Source organism: Mastigoproctus giganteus, chromosome 10, assembly GCF_048544385.1.
Source record: "Mastigoproctus giganteus isolate SK-2022 chromosome 10, ASM4854438v1, whole genome shotgun sequence".
Lineage (NCBI taxonomy): Eukaryota > Metazoa > Arthropoda > Arachnida > Uropygi > Thelyphonidae > Mastigoproctus > Mastigoproctus giganteus.
The window spans coordinates 85,230,190-85,245,914 of NC_143584.1; the positions used below are offsets into that span (position 1 = coordinate 85,230,190).

At 34.5% G+C, this 15,725-nt stretch overlaps 1 protein-coding gene across 1 annotated transcript in view; it reads right to left on the reverse strand.

Annotated features, from left to right (window-relative positions):
- Nucleotides 1-11,467: 11,467 nt before the first annotated feature.
- Nucleotides 11,468-15,725, reverse strand: part of LOC150079131 (annulin-like) — a 189,911-nt gene continuing 185,653 nt past the window's right edge. Inside the window, exon 14 of the mRNA XM_090382963.1 lies at nucleotides 11,468-11,609. Within this exon, the coding sequence (XP_090239089.1) occupies nucleotides 11,468-11,609 (142 nt within the window). The remainder of the gene's footprint in view (nucleotides 11,610-15,725) is intronic.

Genomic DNA, 15,725 nt, shown 5'->3' on the forward strand with positions numbered 1-15,725 from the left:
ATATTTGCTTAATATTAATATCATTTTGTATTTAAAATCTAGCAGAATAAAATAATTTAAGATAACATCTGTCTTTTAAATACTCTATGGTTATTATAATCTTAAGTATTGTGGGCCGTAGACCCTGTAGTAGAATGAGTGGCATATCATGAGCATAGGCAATACATGAGCCTTACTGCACTATTTCTTTGAGCCTCAAAGTAATTTTTCTTCTGGGAATTCCCCCACCCCCTTCTCCCCAGAGATTTAGGGTCCTGGCACTGCATCATAGGATGACATACCACTGAACAGAATAGTATAACAGAATTTTCAGTTAATACAGAATGGTCTGTATCAACTAAAATTCTTATTTTAACTAATATGAATATGCATTTCAAGAAGAGCTTGAGTTAATTGGATAATTTTCTACAAGCACAACCTTATATTTGGAGACTGTTCCTGACCAACTTAACTTAAAAAGCACATTTTACTTACAGAAAACAGATTTAAATATTTAATCAATGTAGAATAAATATAGCAAATGTAAGAAAATTTAACACAAAATGCTAGTGAAAATAACTGTAAAATGTTGATTTAATCCTGAAGCTCAGCAATTTTTTAACCTTTAGGTGGCTGCATACCCCATTATTTTGTCTAAAAACATGGTGGTAAATCTCATAGCATATTGTTGCTGTTCAGGTCTAGCTTATATTTGAATTGAAAAGCGTAATTATTTAGGCTTTAGATTTTCCTAATATAAAATAAACTTTTCAAAAAATTCTGGAGAAATATGCAGATCCCAGGTTAAGCAATGCTATGCTAATGTATATTTGTTAAAGTTGAAGTATGTTTTTATTTTTATTTTTTTTTTTTAATGAACTGCAGGTTAATAGTCCATTCACCACATGAAGAGCTATGAAGACATGGCCAAGTAGGCAAGAATATTCTCAAACACAGAAGTCAGATAGTATATGGTTGTTGTTGTTATTTGTTTTTTTAGGAGCATTAGCAACTAAGGCCATATTGCTCCGGGGATATGCGGTGGTCATTCCCTGACCTTTCCGCATCCTCCATATTTGGTGGCTCATGGGCTCGAACCCCGGTCTAATCAAGAAGTGTGTGCTACGCACTGCTGCTCTTGCCCACCTGGCTACGGAGGCGCCATATAGTATATGGTACAAAATGTGCAAGCCAGTCACAGAAAAAGTGTTGGCAACTTTATTTTTGCATATCATTTATATTACATATAAATGGTATTATTATTATTATACTATTACAATCCTATGCTTCTTTCCTTTCCCATTGATAAAGATTTAGCTTAGTTTCTTATGGCAACCAAGGTTCATGTGGCAACTCTATCTCTAGTTTATTTAATCCCTTTGTGCTCACATCTATAACTTACACTGGTAGTCCACCTGGGTTGGACTACCAGTGTACGTTATAGATGTCACGTTGGCATTTATGAAAATTTCTTAATGATTTTTTTTTTTTCCCTTCTAGTTACTAATACTGTCTAGTTCACATAAACAAATTTTTGCATTAATACAGCTAGGCCTTGCATAACGCGAGTTCGATTAACGCAATATTCAGTTAACACTATTTGAAAAATGATACCACTTTTCACTTTACATGATGCAAATTTCCAGTTAACGCGATCTTTTTTTTTTTTTTTTTTTATGCGATAGTTGAAAAAGATTTGAATTGCGCATTAAGCTTACCGCGAGTCGTACGGTCAATAAACAAATGTTTGCCTGCTGCCCGCCTCGGTGTGTTCCATCAACCATCGGAAGAAGACGTGTTTGTCTCTTGCTAATAAAGTCAATGCAGACTTGCATTTAAAAATTCAAATTTTTAAATGAGCCAGATGAAAATGTTACTGCGAAGGAGATAACGGTAAAAGAATTAGATGAAATCTTTCGTATCGCATAGAACCTCAAACAAAAGGTTTGATGTTCTCTGCGATATTTATTTCACCAGGGCCCAGAGAAGATTGTGGTTGGCTATCGGAAATTGATTGATGAAAAGAGAAAGTCAACACTGTTCAAATATTTCTGCAACAGTAATTTCTTCATTGTGTATTTTATGTCAGAGGTTCCCAAAGTTTCTCGGTTCATGGTGCCTTTAATGTCTCAGTAATTTTTTCAAGGCGCACCCAGACCAAAAGAAATACCTAACAGTTTCCTTTAGTAGTTAGGTCCAAACAACTTAATAAGAAATGCTGAAACTGTGAACTACCTCGAGCTAGTAGTTCACGCGGTGTCCAACAGATGTCGAGTATCACCGTCTTTCCCTCGAAAATTTAAAGTATTCCGCGTGCACAGTTTAAGAACTGCTGTTTTATGCAATAAGCATTTAATTCCATAATTATTTTCATTATCTTTTACATTATATACAGTTAAAAAGTTATTTAAAAGGAAATTTTAAAATTCTTTATGGACATTCCAGAAGGTCAAGGACCAATTATAATTTTTCCTATTGGTTATGATATTCGATTAACCCGTTTCCGTTTTGCGCGATGCGCTCGTGGGACGAATTAATTGCGTTAATCGAGGCCTGCCTGTAGTTGCAGCAGTTATATTTTTTAAAAAAAATAATATTTATTCTTTTCTGTTTATCAATTTGATACTGGATTTATGAAGTTTATAATGTAGCTTTTAATTGAAAATTATTAGTATTACATAACAGAAGGATAGAGTAACCATACAAATTTTAACAAAAACAATTTTTTATGAACAGCACACACTTTTGCTTTTCTTTTGCATGCAAACTAAAGTTTCAACTTGACATCAGTTTCTTAAGTTTATAATGCAACTGGCAATAAATAAATTTCCTTGAATTTGTTAATACAGAAATACCATCAAAGAAATAATACATAATTAAAGAAAAAAAAAAAAAACAATTTGCTGTGAGGAGTGTGAACTTTTTTTTCCTTTACATGCAAAGAAGCTATTATAGTATTGTTTCTTTTCTGAGCTAAACAAGTAAAAGCACACAGATGCCTCAGCTGAGCAAACCACATACAACTGCGTACACTAGCTAATTTCTCATTCATTACAGTAAGTGCACAAACTATTGATGCTCTTCAAAAATTCTGATGCCAATTTAGCAAGGACCACATATTACAGCATATTTGTTTATGCCGGATTTAAATGTAAAAAAGGTTTAATAGCATTTTCATACCCATACAATATTTTTCCTATTATCTCAATAACTAATGGAGCTTTGTAGAATTTTATATGGGAAAATCAAGGAAAACATTTTTGTTGAAAGGTAGTGGGAGTTTCAGCTGGGTGGACAGAGTAGAATCTATAACACAATCGATGAAATTTAATCTGGATCTAAAAGACCCAGGTGGACTACTAAATAATGAAGATTCTGTTTAACTTGTAATTATAGTTTGAAGAAACAGAAATTTGTTTTCTTGCACAATTGCCATTCCTATTTAATGAAACATGTAGTAACTAATATTATATTTACAGCTATTGTTATGGAAGAAGCAAACTTACTTGGAATAAAAATAATTAGATATAGCTGTAGGATGTTGCAAGTGTTGTACAAAGTGTTTGTATTAGTCAAATCAAGGTAAAAATTGAAAAGCTTGCATTAGTTCAATTTGTATTAGTCAATTTGCATTGCAAAGGAGGAGTGTAGTTATAAAAGCATAATTATATGTGCTTTTATAACTACACTCCCCAGCCAAGTGGGCAGGAGCAGGAGTGCAATAGTATACACTCTTTAAGTAGACTGTGGTTCGAGCCTGACTGCTAAATACGGTCAATCTGTCAACCTGCACTGGACCAGCATGGCAGATTATGGTCCATTCCCTCAACATGCCTTGTTGAGGAGCCCTCCATTGTCACTCCATCCTGTGGTGGACTGACAATGGCTCAAATTTATTTATTATTACATACACATACAGTATCATTACCTCAGCAAGGAGAGTTTGATGGACTTAAAGGTCAGGCAGATGATTCTGTTTTGTGTGGAACCTCCCCAAACAAACCCTTCATCTGAAGTTTAGTTTCACAAAGGATTTAAAATACTTTTAAAATAGTGTGTTTTATATAAACCCCCCCCCACCCCCAAAAAAGGGAGCTACAAACAGATTTGATAAAGGAATCTTAGAATGATTGCAATTTTTTGTGTAAATAAAAAAGTTAAATACCAAAAATGCTTCAACCTGGATAGCACATTTAATAAGAGTTAGGCAAGATTTTGTTGCTGAGGAGTTTGCAATGATTATCAGAATAGTCATTCCCAGTTAGGTTCTGTAAAGAAAATCAACTGATTTCATGTTGCTGAGAAATATAACAAAGAATTTTTATTCGGCTAAATGTTTACTGTTTTGAAGGCCTGAAATTAGCAAATACAGCACAGAACTGAAGTAAAATCACAGGGATGTAAATCTAGTTCCAACCAGTAGTTCTTAACTTTAACTCTCCAACATCATCTAATTCCATCACAGCTGATAATACTACTTTGTTGCATAGTTAAGGCTATACATACCAAATCCAATTTGTCTAGTGTTTTAAATATCAAAAATATGGACATTCACATGTGGCATATCATGAAGCTCTTGTTTTTGCTTGATTCAGGGCTTAAGACTATGAGGGCAAGACAAGTTTGACCCTGAAACCAAATTGTGCTAATGTCATTGAATACTGCCTGGGTACAATTGAAAACCACATGCTTTCAGCATACTCCTGAGCATGCCAGCAGTAGAAAGAGGAAAAGTAATTAAGAGGTGCAAAGTGGAATTTAACATTTTATATCAATAAAAGAGTAGTGGTAAAGCCAACAACTAACAGAAAACCTACATACACTCAGAAGGTTACAGAAAAGTGTTACACTGGAACACAGATCGAAATGACCATTCCATATAAAGTCTTTTTTTTTCAGTCCCATTGCATGCTATCTGTCAAGTCCTCAGAAGTCAATACAAAAAAAAAAAAAAAAAAAAAATTGGTCAGCAGCTACCACTACCACCTGCAAGACAAGAACAAATGGATATAGAGGTTAAAGAAATGTCTAATGAGTCAATCCTGGAAATTTTCGTTATATAACTTTCTTTATAACTTTGGTTAGAGAAATATTCCACTTTTTATCAGACCAATCAGGCCAAACATATTCAACCAAGAGGAAGGAGTTTTCCTAGGCTTTATTAAGTGTAACTCTCCACTATCAGAATAAACTCCATCACATGCCATCTTCTATTAATAGTTTCCAATGCTTTTTATGTTCGTGATTTTAACATTTTCTGTCAACCTTGCAATATGAGAGAACCTGCAACAGGCTAAAACCCCTTCAGTAAGAGGCATTAGTAAATGCTTTGACTAATACCACCTAGTGCCACAAAAGACTATCTGCATCCACTTCTGTCATAATCGTAAGTGAAACTTTTATCTCAGTCCAAAACTTAAGCTAGATGAAAACTATCCCAGTTAACTTTGAAGTTAAATTCTTGGATTATATTTGACAGACAGTTTACTTTCTTCAGTATATTTGCCATTTATAAATGAAATGCTTGAAAGGCATTCCACCAGATGGGGAGCTTGAGTGGTTCACTTTATTTCATTTCTATAATGCACTAATTCAGTCTTCTAAATTAGACTATGGTATTCAAGTGTGTACTTTGGTCAGGGCCGATGCCCTTCAGTGGCTTGACTTGAGTCATCGTTGTGCCATTCATACTTCTATACAAAGTTTATATGCTGATACTAACAGCCACACCTATCACTTTGCTGTATGCAGCTATCATTATAGTATGCATTTATATCGAAATACTTGCCTGATCGCTCTACGTGGCCATGTGTTTTTATGCCACAGTAGGAAGAACTTAATAATGATCATCTTGGAGCTAACTGATCCTTTGGTATCAGGATTTGAGGGTTCCTTCATGACCTTAACGTGATAGTAGATGGTGTTGTACCAACATCTATGCAAATCCTTCCAATACGGAGCATCAGTCTTCTAAATTAGCCTGTGCTTTTTCTCTACAGAATTGGTAAAAATGCAGTGGTTCATCAACAACCTCATGCTACACACACTGAATTCAATATTCCAATTTCCTGCCTATCTACATCAATGAATCAAAGAATGAATTTTCCATAGCTCCAACAGTTTTCCCTGATAGCACCACTTCACATCAAATTCCTCTTAAGTGTAGATCTACACAGCAGAAGTACATACAATAGAACTTGCCTTGATTTGTATTCTAAGTGTGTTGTGTACAATTATAGGAGTGTCTTATAGGCTGCAGTAGGTACACTATGTAGCAATCATTCAGTTATGTTTAACAAAATGATCTATTACCATCTGGAATCAGTGGTGAACATTTCCTTTTGATAAATTAATGAGCCATATTGAAATCAAAGGAAATAATCTGGCCAACGAGGCAGCAAAATCATAGAGTAAATAATTTATAACAAATTAAACCTAAAATCATAGCTTCAAACTCTATTAAATGCAAAGTAAGTGAAGAAGAGGCTGTTCTGGCTCAACTTTATATTGGCCATAGCCACTTCACATATACCTTTTTTGTTGAGGGCTACTGATGCCCCTCCCCCTTCACGTGAATATTGTGAAACCTTCAGCATTTACTCATTGACTGTCTGCACTTGGGATAGTCAGCACCACCTCACTATCCCAAGCTGTGTACACTCAGGCAGATTTTATATGGCAATGATGACGATATGTGTCTGCTTTTAAAAGAATGAATTTATATCATTCTATTCAGTCTGACTTTCTCATATAATACGTCAAGTTTTCCCCCCTGACTTTAACTCATATGCTATGATTTGGTAGACATCCATTAATAAAAAATAATAATAACAATTAAAAAATTTGTGCTTTGTGGACAAATTACTGTCTTGATTCTGCTGTGCCAGTAAAATCTAAACAAACCAACCAAACATGGATGTGAGAGCATCATATCTCTTATTTAAAGTTTGTTTTGATGTGTTAAATTTTTTATTTCATAAGCTTCTTTAATTTAAATTCTACATCAGATAATTACAATTGCACTGTATACAGGATCATAACCTATAAAAGTAAGTATTTTCATGAAGAGCAACTAATATTTTTTCTGAAGTTAGTAAAAATAAATAAATAAAAACCAGTAATTCTAATGTGAATTTAATACACAGTGTGGTAATTGGAAAATGAGATTGATGTTGTCAGTGCAGGAGTTGCCTACTAGAAGTAAACATGAAATGAAAGAGTGATTGTTCCTTGGGCACCACAATCAAGGTCGGTGGAAATTACCGCCATTTCAGCTTGTAGTGCGAGCTGAACTGTGTTGTGCAGGGACAATGGAACAAAGAGCAAACACTGCATCCCAGTCGAACACAACTTGATGTGTTCGACTGGGAAAAAGTGCCACGGAAACATTTCAAATGAAGAAGCAAGTGCATAGAGAGAATTTTCTGTCTCATGCATGTGTGTTCAAGTGGCATAACCATTTTCTTCCAAGGAAGAGCACCACTGGAAGACCACAAACATCTGGGCTCAGCAAAAAAAGGTTCAAACACCAGAGTTGATTTCAAATCTGTGCATTAATAAGGAAACCATTTAACAAATAACCCAGGGTTTGAAGAAAATGAAAGTCTGTGCACAGTTTGTTCCACATTCATTAACAGATAGTCAATGATAGGCAAGTGTTGAACACTGCAGAGGCCACTGAAAGTGAACTTCCTCAATTTGAATTGTTACGGGTGACGAGATGTGGTGTTGGGTTTTACAACCCCACAAAATTTCTCCCATCTTGCTAGGATGGGAGAAATTTTTAAACCCAGGTCTTTACCACAAGTAGGACAAAAATTGTAAGCCATGCCAATTATGAGGTCAGAACCATGTAACCATAAAATTTATGCATATCTACCTTAAGAACAACAGAAAGTCAGAAATAAGTTCCAAAGGCTGCTTCTAACCTTAACCATCATTAGCATCCAGTGAACAAGTAAATCAGTGTAGTGCTATGACAGTAGTGCCTATAAAAGAGGCAAACCATGGTAGCTTTGCCAACATCGTCACTTTGTCAACATATTCACTTTGTCTTTAGCAACACTTATGCTCACACATTATAATGAGATAAATTTCCAGAAATCAATTATTTGATTAGAGTACTCATAGAGGTGACAGAATACTCATCTCCAGAAGAAATAACTGTACTAGAGAAAATACAATTCACTCTGGTACTAGCTACAATAATAATACCTAATTGATAACCAATTAAATAAACATTCATAAACAATAAAATATGCAAATATCCTAATATATTTGCAATACTCATTTGTGTAATATTTACAAATATTACACAAATGAGTAATATCTGAACTGACTGTAACTTGACCATTACTAAGGTTCCATGTTGGCTGTTTCCATCAGAATGGTCAAGTTACAGTCAGCTGTGTTGAGAAGAAAGAAAATTGTTCAGATGCAGCAAACTTTAGACCTTCATTAACACTTTTCACTGTTTGCTTCACCAATGACCTTTATGATCCAGGATTGAGTCGGTCTGGTTTCGGGTGGGCAGAAACATTTTTGGGCTTTTTTCTCACTATGGCTGAAGTATTCAGTGCTGGCAAAGGCTGCTTAACAAAATGTCCTGTTTTTCTTCCATAAAATCAGAAGGAAATGGTCTTAAAGTGAGGTGGGTTCCCCTTCAAGTATATATTAAAAACCCCATGTCCATCACAACACAGATAACATGTTGAAGTATTGGAAAAATTATTACTGCTGCATTTTCAAATCAGATCTTTTGTACTAGATTTGTCACAATCTATTCATTATACGCTTTCTCAAAAATCTACAGTTATAACTGCTTAAACTAGTTAATAATCAAAATAATGCTTGGCAAAATTAAAATGATATTCATGGGATAACTGTTGCCATTTAGTTCCATGATGATTATTAAAAATGCTTCACAATTATTATCAGATGTCTGATTACATTATGTGTCTTTTCAATTGATTGACTAAAAGATAACTAGTCTGATCAAGACCACACTGATTTTTATATTGAAAAGTGATTTTAATTTTATTAATCTTAGTACCTTTTCTTCCTAATAAAATAAGGAGTTTACTGCATAAGCAGATGATATTTATAATGCTTAAAAAATTCCCCTCTCAAAGAAAGGAAATGAAGATGCCCAACAATCACAGTTTAAAAAGATTATTGAAATGTTTAAATGATTATTTCAATTAAATCATTTAAATCATTATTTAAATGATTATTGAAATATCTTCATACATTAACTGTAGTCTTTCCAGATATTCAGGATTTATTGACTGCCATTCATCAAGTATTTCTTCATCTTGTATTTCTGTTACATTTCTTGGAGTTATATTTAATGTCAGATTTTCCTTGGATAACATTGTATTAGAATCAGAAAAGCCATTAGTAAAGCAAAATGGCTCATTAGCATAGAACTAGTGAAGCTTACAAATAAGTTATAGATATTAAAATTATTTTTCATATTTCCAAAATCAGTCATCCATTTCAGTTCATCTACCAACTGCAAAAACATAGTACACACCCTGGGAAAGATTAATTGAATAAACTAAATGTTGATGGCATCCTTAATCTTTCTTAGACAATGTACAGGGGACATAAACTGGAATAGAGTTGTGTGAGAATTTGCTTTCAGCCAAAGAGCACTTTATTGTTGGAATAAATTTTCAGGTGACATTACAAAAGTAAGTAGTTTGAATAAATCTGAAGGATTGGACAACTGGAAAGAATGGAGCAAATAAAGTGAGTAGCTTGTTTCCTTACATCATTTTGCCACCACTATATGGGACAAAGTGATGACAGACTATATGATAAAGTACCTAGGAAGCTGCTAGGTACTTTGTCACAGTCTGTAAATAAAAAATAAATCTGTAGAGGGGAAGAGAAAGAAGAACAGTAAAATAATCTATGGTTAAACTTGGACTGAGGGAAAGCTGTACCTTACTGCTAATTCACTTTACAATTTTGCCATTTAATAGACTGTTTGTTGGTATTTATGAAATTTTACAATGCATTAGTAGCTTTGGCTACAGTGCACTACCATTCATTAAAAGAATATAGGAAAGAATAAAAAAAAAAAATGTTAAGTGTGGGAGATATAAAAATTTGATCATTAGTTTATATGGATGATACTTTTCTGCTGAATAGTAGTGTGGAAGATTTTCAAGAATATCTGAATAAATTAGAAATTGGTTATGGAAAATTTATGAAAATGAGTTGCACACAAATAAGTTATGGACATTGGGTCAGTTAGCATTAGCATTAGTAGAGGCATATGATGCAAGAAAGCAAGCTTATGCAGCATCAGCCAAAAAAAAAAACTGCTCCCATTTAACCCCTCCATTCATTCCAAATACCTGTCCAGCCCAGCCTTAAATTTATTTAGGCTATCAACTTCCACAACAAAGGATGGAAGTCTGTTCCACCAACCAACTACCTGCTGGCTAAAGGCAAACCTCCGCACATCTATCCTATATCTGTCTTTCCTCAATTTAAATTTATGCCCTCTCAAGTGATTATTCTAAGCAAGAGGAAGAATCCCATCAGCATTCAGCATGCTCAAACCATTAAAGGCTTTATAAACCTCAGTCAGATCACCTCGCAGGTGCCTAGTCTCCAGACACTGTAATTTGCAAAATTTAAACCTTTCTTCGTAAGAGCAACCCTTTGTTCCATTCACTAATCTTGCTGCCCTTCTCTGTACTCATTCCAACAGCTCTACATCCTTCTTAAAATGAGACCTCAAGACCTGTATACAGTACTCAAGGTGTGGCCTGACCATTGTCTTATATAAGGGGATAATCACCTCATCCCTGCTATAAAAATTCCTGTATATCATTGACAAGACTCTATGAGCTACTCTTGCAGACCATCTACACTGCTCAGAAAACTTCATATCTACCTGCACAATTACCCCCAGATCCTTTTCGTTCTCTACCACTGTTAGTGTAGTAGTATGTTAGTATATTAGATCAGTTAGTTTATATAAAAATTGAAAGTATGAGCTAAATAACCAAAACTTAGAACAAGTTAGTAATCTTTTGTCTCTAGGAACAGTTTTTAATAAAGAGGGAAGATTATACATAGAAATAATAGAATAAAAAGCAGGAGGTGTAAGAAGCCAGTTAAATTCATTTGAAGAGAAAGATAAAATTAGCAGTTTATAACAGGTAATTTTGCTTTTATGCCAATTTTATTACCTATGGAGGTGAGATGTGGGTAAGAAAAAATGGAATTTATCTAAAATTAATTTTCAGAAATGTGAGTTTTAAGAGAAGAAATGGCAATGCAAATTAAAAATAAGTAAGTAAATTAAAAAATAAGTAAATCAGGAAGTTTTAAGGTAACAAATATCCAAAGTTAAATTAAGCAAATTTAAGGATGTATTGGGTATACAGAAAGCACAGGAGAAAGGAGATTTAGTTCTGAGATGATGCCATGTAGTTATTAAATATGACTCAGTATTTATGAAATTAATTTATTTTTCCACAGTAACAACGCAGAATCCATTAACATCTCTCAATTCTTGAGAAAAGAACTTTGCAATTATAGTATACTTGCCACAATATATAGGTTTGATCTTGCAATTTACCAGAGCAGTGCCTCCCACTTTTACAAATCTAAAAAGATATTTAAAAAATATTATCTAATTATACATTAACTGATGACCAAATAAAACTAACCATTTCATTAATAGGAACAGTTATAAATGAAATTTTTAACAAAAGTAAGCAAATTATATACACAATACATAATTAGGTGTGGGGAGAGATTATATGACCAACCAGCAAGATTAGACATTATTCCATTCAATGGAGGGCTTGCATATCTGCCTATGGCAAGAGAAATTCCTTACCTTGCTCTTTACATTCATGCAAAAAGTCTGGAAATCCAATTTTCACTAACAAAATATTACAATCAAGTGTTAATGGATATTTAACTAATATTATCTAAGAAAGTTAAATATCTATTTAGGTTTATATAAGAAAGCCACATTAATTAAAAGTAACTGAATCTAGAAATGCTGATATAAAATAAAGGCATTCAAATAATCTAATTGATTCTACTGTAGGCATTCAAAGAGAATACACATTTTAAGAGAATACACATTTTAAGAGCAATATCAAGATTGGATGTCTAGCTGACAAATTTTTCAGGGATTTTTGAAATTAAATTCTACAATATGTTGTAAATTTAATTCCTAACTTTTCTAAAGTATTTCTATTTACATTCTTTCTGGTAACTCTGCTAACTTAACTTTAATTTCATTAGTAGATAAAGTTTTGGTAACAATTTAACTTACATTGTTAATTTAAATCATGTAATATACTGCAAATTTAAATTTTGTAATCTTTATTAAGTTTAAATTTTACCTAAATAATCTACAAGATACATTTTCAATACATTATCTAAGGATATCATGACCAAGATGGAAATGGATGAGGGCATTTCCAGTGTATGTCATGAGTTCATCACTTTAATAGCTTGTATGTATTCTAAGGTCAGAAGCTCAAATGATTTTTTTTTTTTTTTTTTTTTGCATCTGATGTAAGGAGGTTACTGATCTCAAATTAAAATGTGGTGCATTACTAAAAGAATTTGAGCCACTAAAAATGGATGCTTGCCCTAGAAACAAATGTAACCAAGAAACCATTAGGGACTCACGTATATTCCATGTCCCAGAACAGAAAAGTCAAGTTATACTGCTCCGAATTGAGAAGATTGTTTTACTGGAAGGCAATACTGTCAGGAAAACAAGTAACATTGTTTGCAATACAGATAGGTGGATTAGAAGTGTTTCCTAGGAGCAACAATTGATGATGTTACGAACGCACTGTCATATTGTAAGGGGAGTGGGTAAAGAGGGCATTATTATTCATGTGAAGACTAATGATATTTTATATGCTAAAAGCACTGTGGATTGACTTGAGCAACTCTGCAAGACTTTTGGGGAGAAAACTTTATTAACGTGGTCCATACTGTAGATAGAAGGAATCTATTTTGTAGAGATGGTATTCATTTAAACAAATGATGATGTAAGGGTTTTTGCCAGTATCATGTAGGAGAGTTTTTTTTTTTTTTTTTTTTTTTTTTTTTTGCTGATGCTTTATAAGCTTGCTTTCTTTAATCATATGCCACCACTAGTATTGTCAATGATTTGTAATTTGACTAGTTCTTCCTTGAATTTATTCAAACTACTCAATTCCGAAATAACAGATGGAATTTGTTACAAAAATCAACGACCGATTGGCTGAAGGCAACCCTTTGCATATCTGTCTTGCAACTATCCTTCCTCAATTTAGCCAGCAGGTAGTTGATTGCCGGAACAGACTTCCATCTGTTGTTGTAGAAGTTGATAGCTTAAATAAATTTTAGGCTGAACTAGACAAACATTTAGAGTGACCGGATGGGTGAAATGGGACAGGTTTATTTTTGGGCTGATGCTCTATAAGCTTGCTTTCTTGCATCATATGCCTCAACTAATGCTAATTGGAATTTATGCTCCCTCTGTGTGTGTGTGTGGTCTGAGCAGGAGGAAGAATGCCATCAGCACTGAGCTTGCTAAATCCATTCAAAGCTTTAAACACCTTAATCAGATCATGCTGCAATTTGAAGAACTGAAGCCTTTCTTGTTAAGACCCTATTGCTTTCACCAATTTTGCTGTCCTTCTCTGCACCCATTCCAGCAGATCTACATCCTTCCTGAAATGAGGCCTCCAAACCTGTTAGCTTAACTCAGTCTACCAAATGCCTATGTATAAGTATAGTGCGAAAGCATCAATAATACATAGCCAAATCTGAATGAACAGAATATTAGCAAAGCGGCATCATTTTAAGTTATATCTCATATTGTGAATACCTTCACAATGAGTTGCCATGATATTTGCACTACTTTGAATAAGTAACGCTTCACCTGAGGAGAAGACTAATGTTACTTATTCTCAGAAGGATACCACCACCCAGACGTCACCGTTTCAGGGCTATTTGGCCCTTCTTTGGTGGGTGGGTAGGTATCCTAGTGATGATGCAATGATGGATGGCAAAACAGTTATGAAGTATAACTCCACAATATGAGAGTTACACCATCAGGCATCTCTCATATTGTGGAGTTATACTTCATAACTGTTTTGCCATCATTGCAACACTTGGGTACCTACTCACTCACTGAAGAATGGCCAAATAGCCCTGAAACGGCACAAGGGGGAGCCTGATGATGGCCGGAGTTTCCAAGAATAGGTAACAACAGCCTTCTCCACTGGGGAAGCGTTGCCTATTCGAGGAGTTTTTGAAAGGGACAGTAACTCCTGTTCCTTTCAAAAATGCGTGAGTTGAAGGAGTTACTGTCCCTTTCATTCTTCTACACTGTTTCTTTTCCTCTTCCACTCCTACTATTACTTTCCCTCTACCTTTTTGCTTTTCTAAGTCTAATAGGGACATGTGGATAGTCAAGTTATTATCCCACACATATACAAAATAGCCCTGAAACGGTGCCGTCTGGGTGGTGGTATCCATCTGAGAATAAGTAACATTAGTCTTCTCCTCAGGTGAAACGTTACTTATTCAAAGTAGTGCAATATCATGGCAACTCATTGTGAAGGTATTCACAATATGAGATATAACTTAAAACAATGCCGCTTTGCTAATATTCTGTTCATTCAGATTTCGCTATGTATTATTGATGCTTTCGCACTATACATATTCTAGGCTTTTCCATAGCTTGAGGTTCACACCCTAAACACTTTATAGTCTAAATACATCATACACCATCACACATCTCTCATATTATGGAGTTATACTTCATAACTGTTTTGCCATCATTGCATCACTTGGGTACCTACCCACCCACCCACTGAAGAAGAGATGAGTGAATAAAGGTGCTGTCCATTTTTGGATTTTTTTTTTTAAGCCATACAGACATTAGATAGTCCCAAAGCAGGACCAATAAAGGGTCCCTGAAGGGTTAATTCCATAGAAATATCCGGAAACTGGAAAGCACGTCTGGTCTAACCAGTACACCTATCTACCCACTGATGAAGGCTAAAGAGCCAGAAACGGTACCAGAGGAAGATCTTAATCATCTTTGCAGGACTTTGACTGGGTAACAACAGTCCCCGTCAGGGGGATGCATGGAGCTCTGAGTTCATACGAATTATAACTAATTATCTCTTTCATTCTTCTACGGCATCTTTTCCTCTCCCTCTCTTACTATCACTTTCCTACCTCTTTTTTGATTTGCTCAGTCTTATAGGAATATTGAGGATAGCTGATATCTTTATCCCATACCATATTTTAAAACAGTGCCATCTGGGTGGTTGTGGTATCCATCTGAGAATAAGTAACATTAGTCTTCTTCTCAGGTGAAGTGTTACTTATTCAAAGTAGTGCAATATCATGGCACCACGTTGTGAAGGTATTCACAATATGAGATATAATTTAAAACGATGCCGCTTTGCTAATATTCTTTCATTCAGATTTGGCTATGTATTATTGATGCTTTCGCACTATACTGATACATAGTCTAAACTTTTCCATAGCTTGAGGCTCATGCCCTAAATGCTTTATAGTCTACTAATTGCCTCATACAATGGGATAATCACTTCCTTATCTCTGCTAAAAAAGTTGCTGTATATCATTGACGAAACCCCAAGAGATGTTCTGGCAGGCTGTCTGCACTGTACAGAGAACTTCATATCTGACAGCACAATTACCTCCAGATCTTTTTCATGTAGTAACAC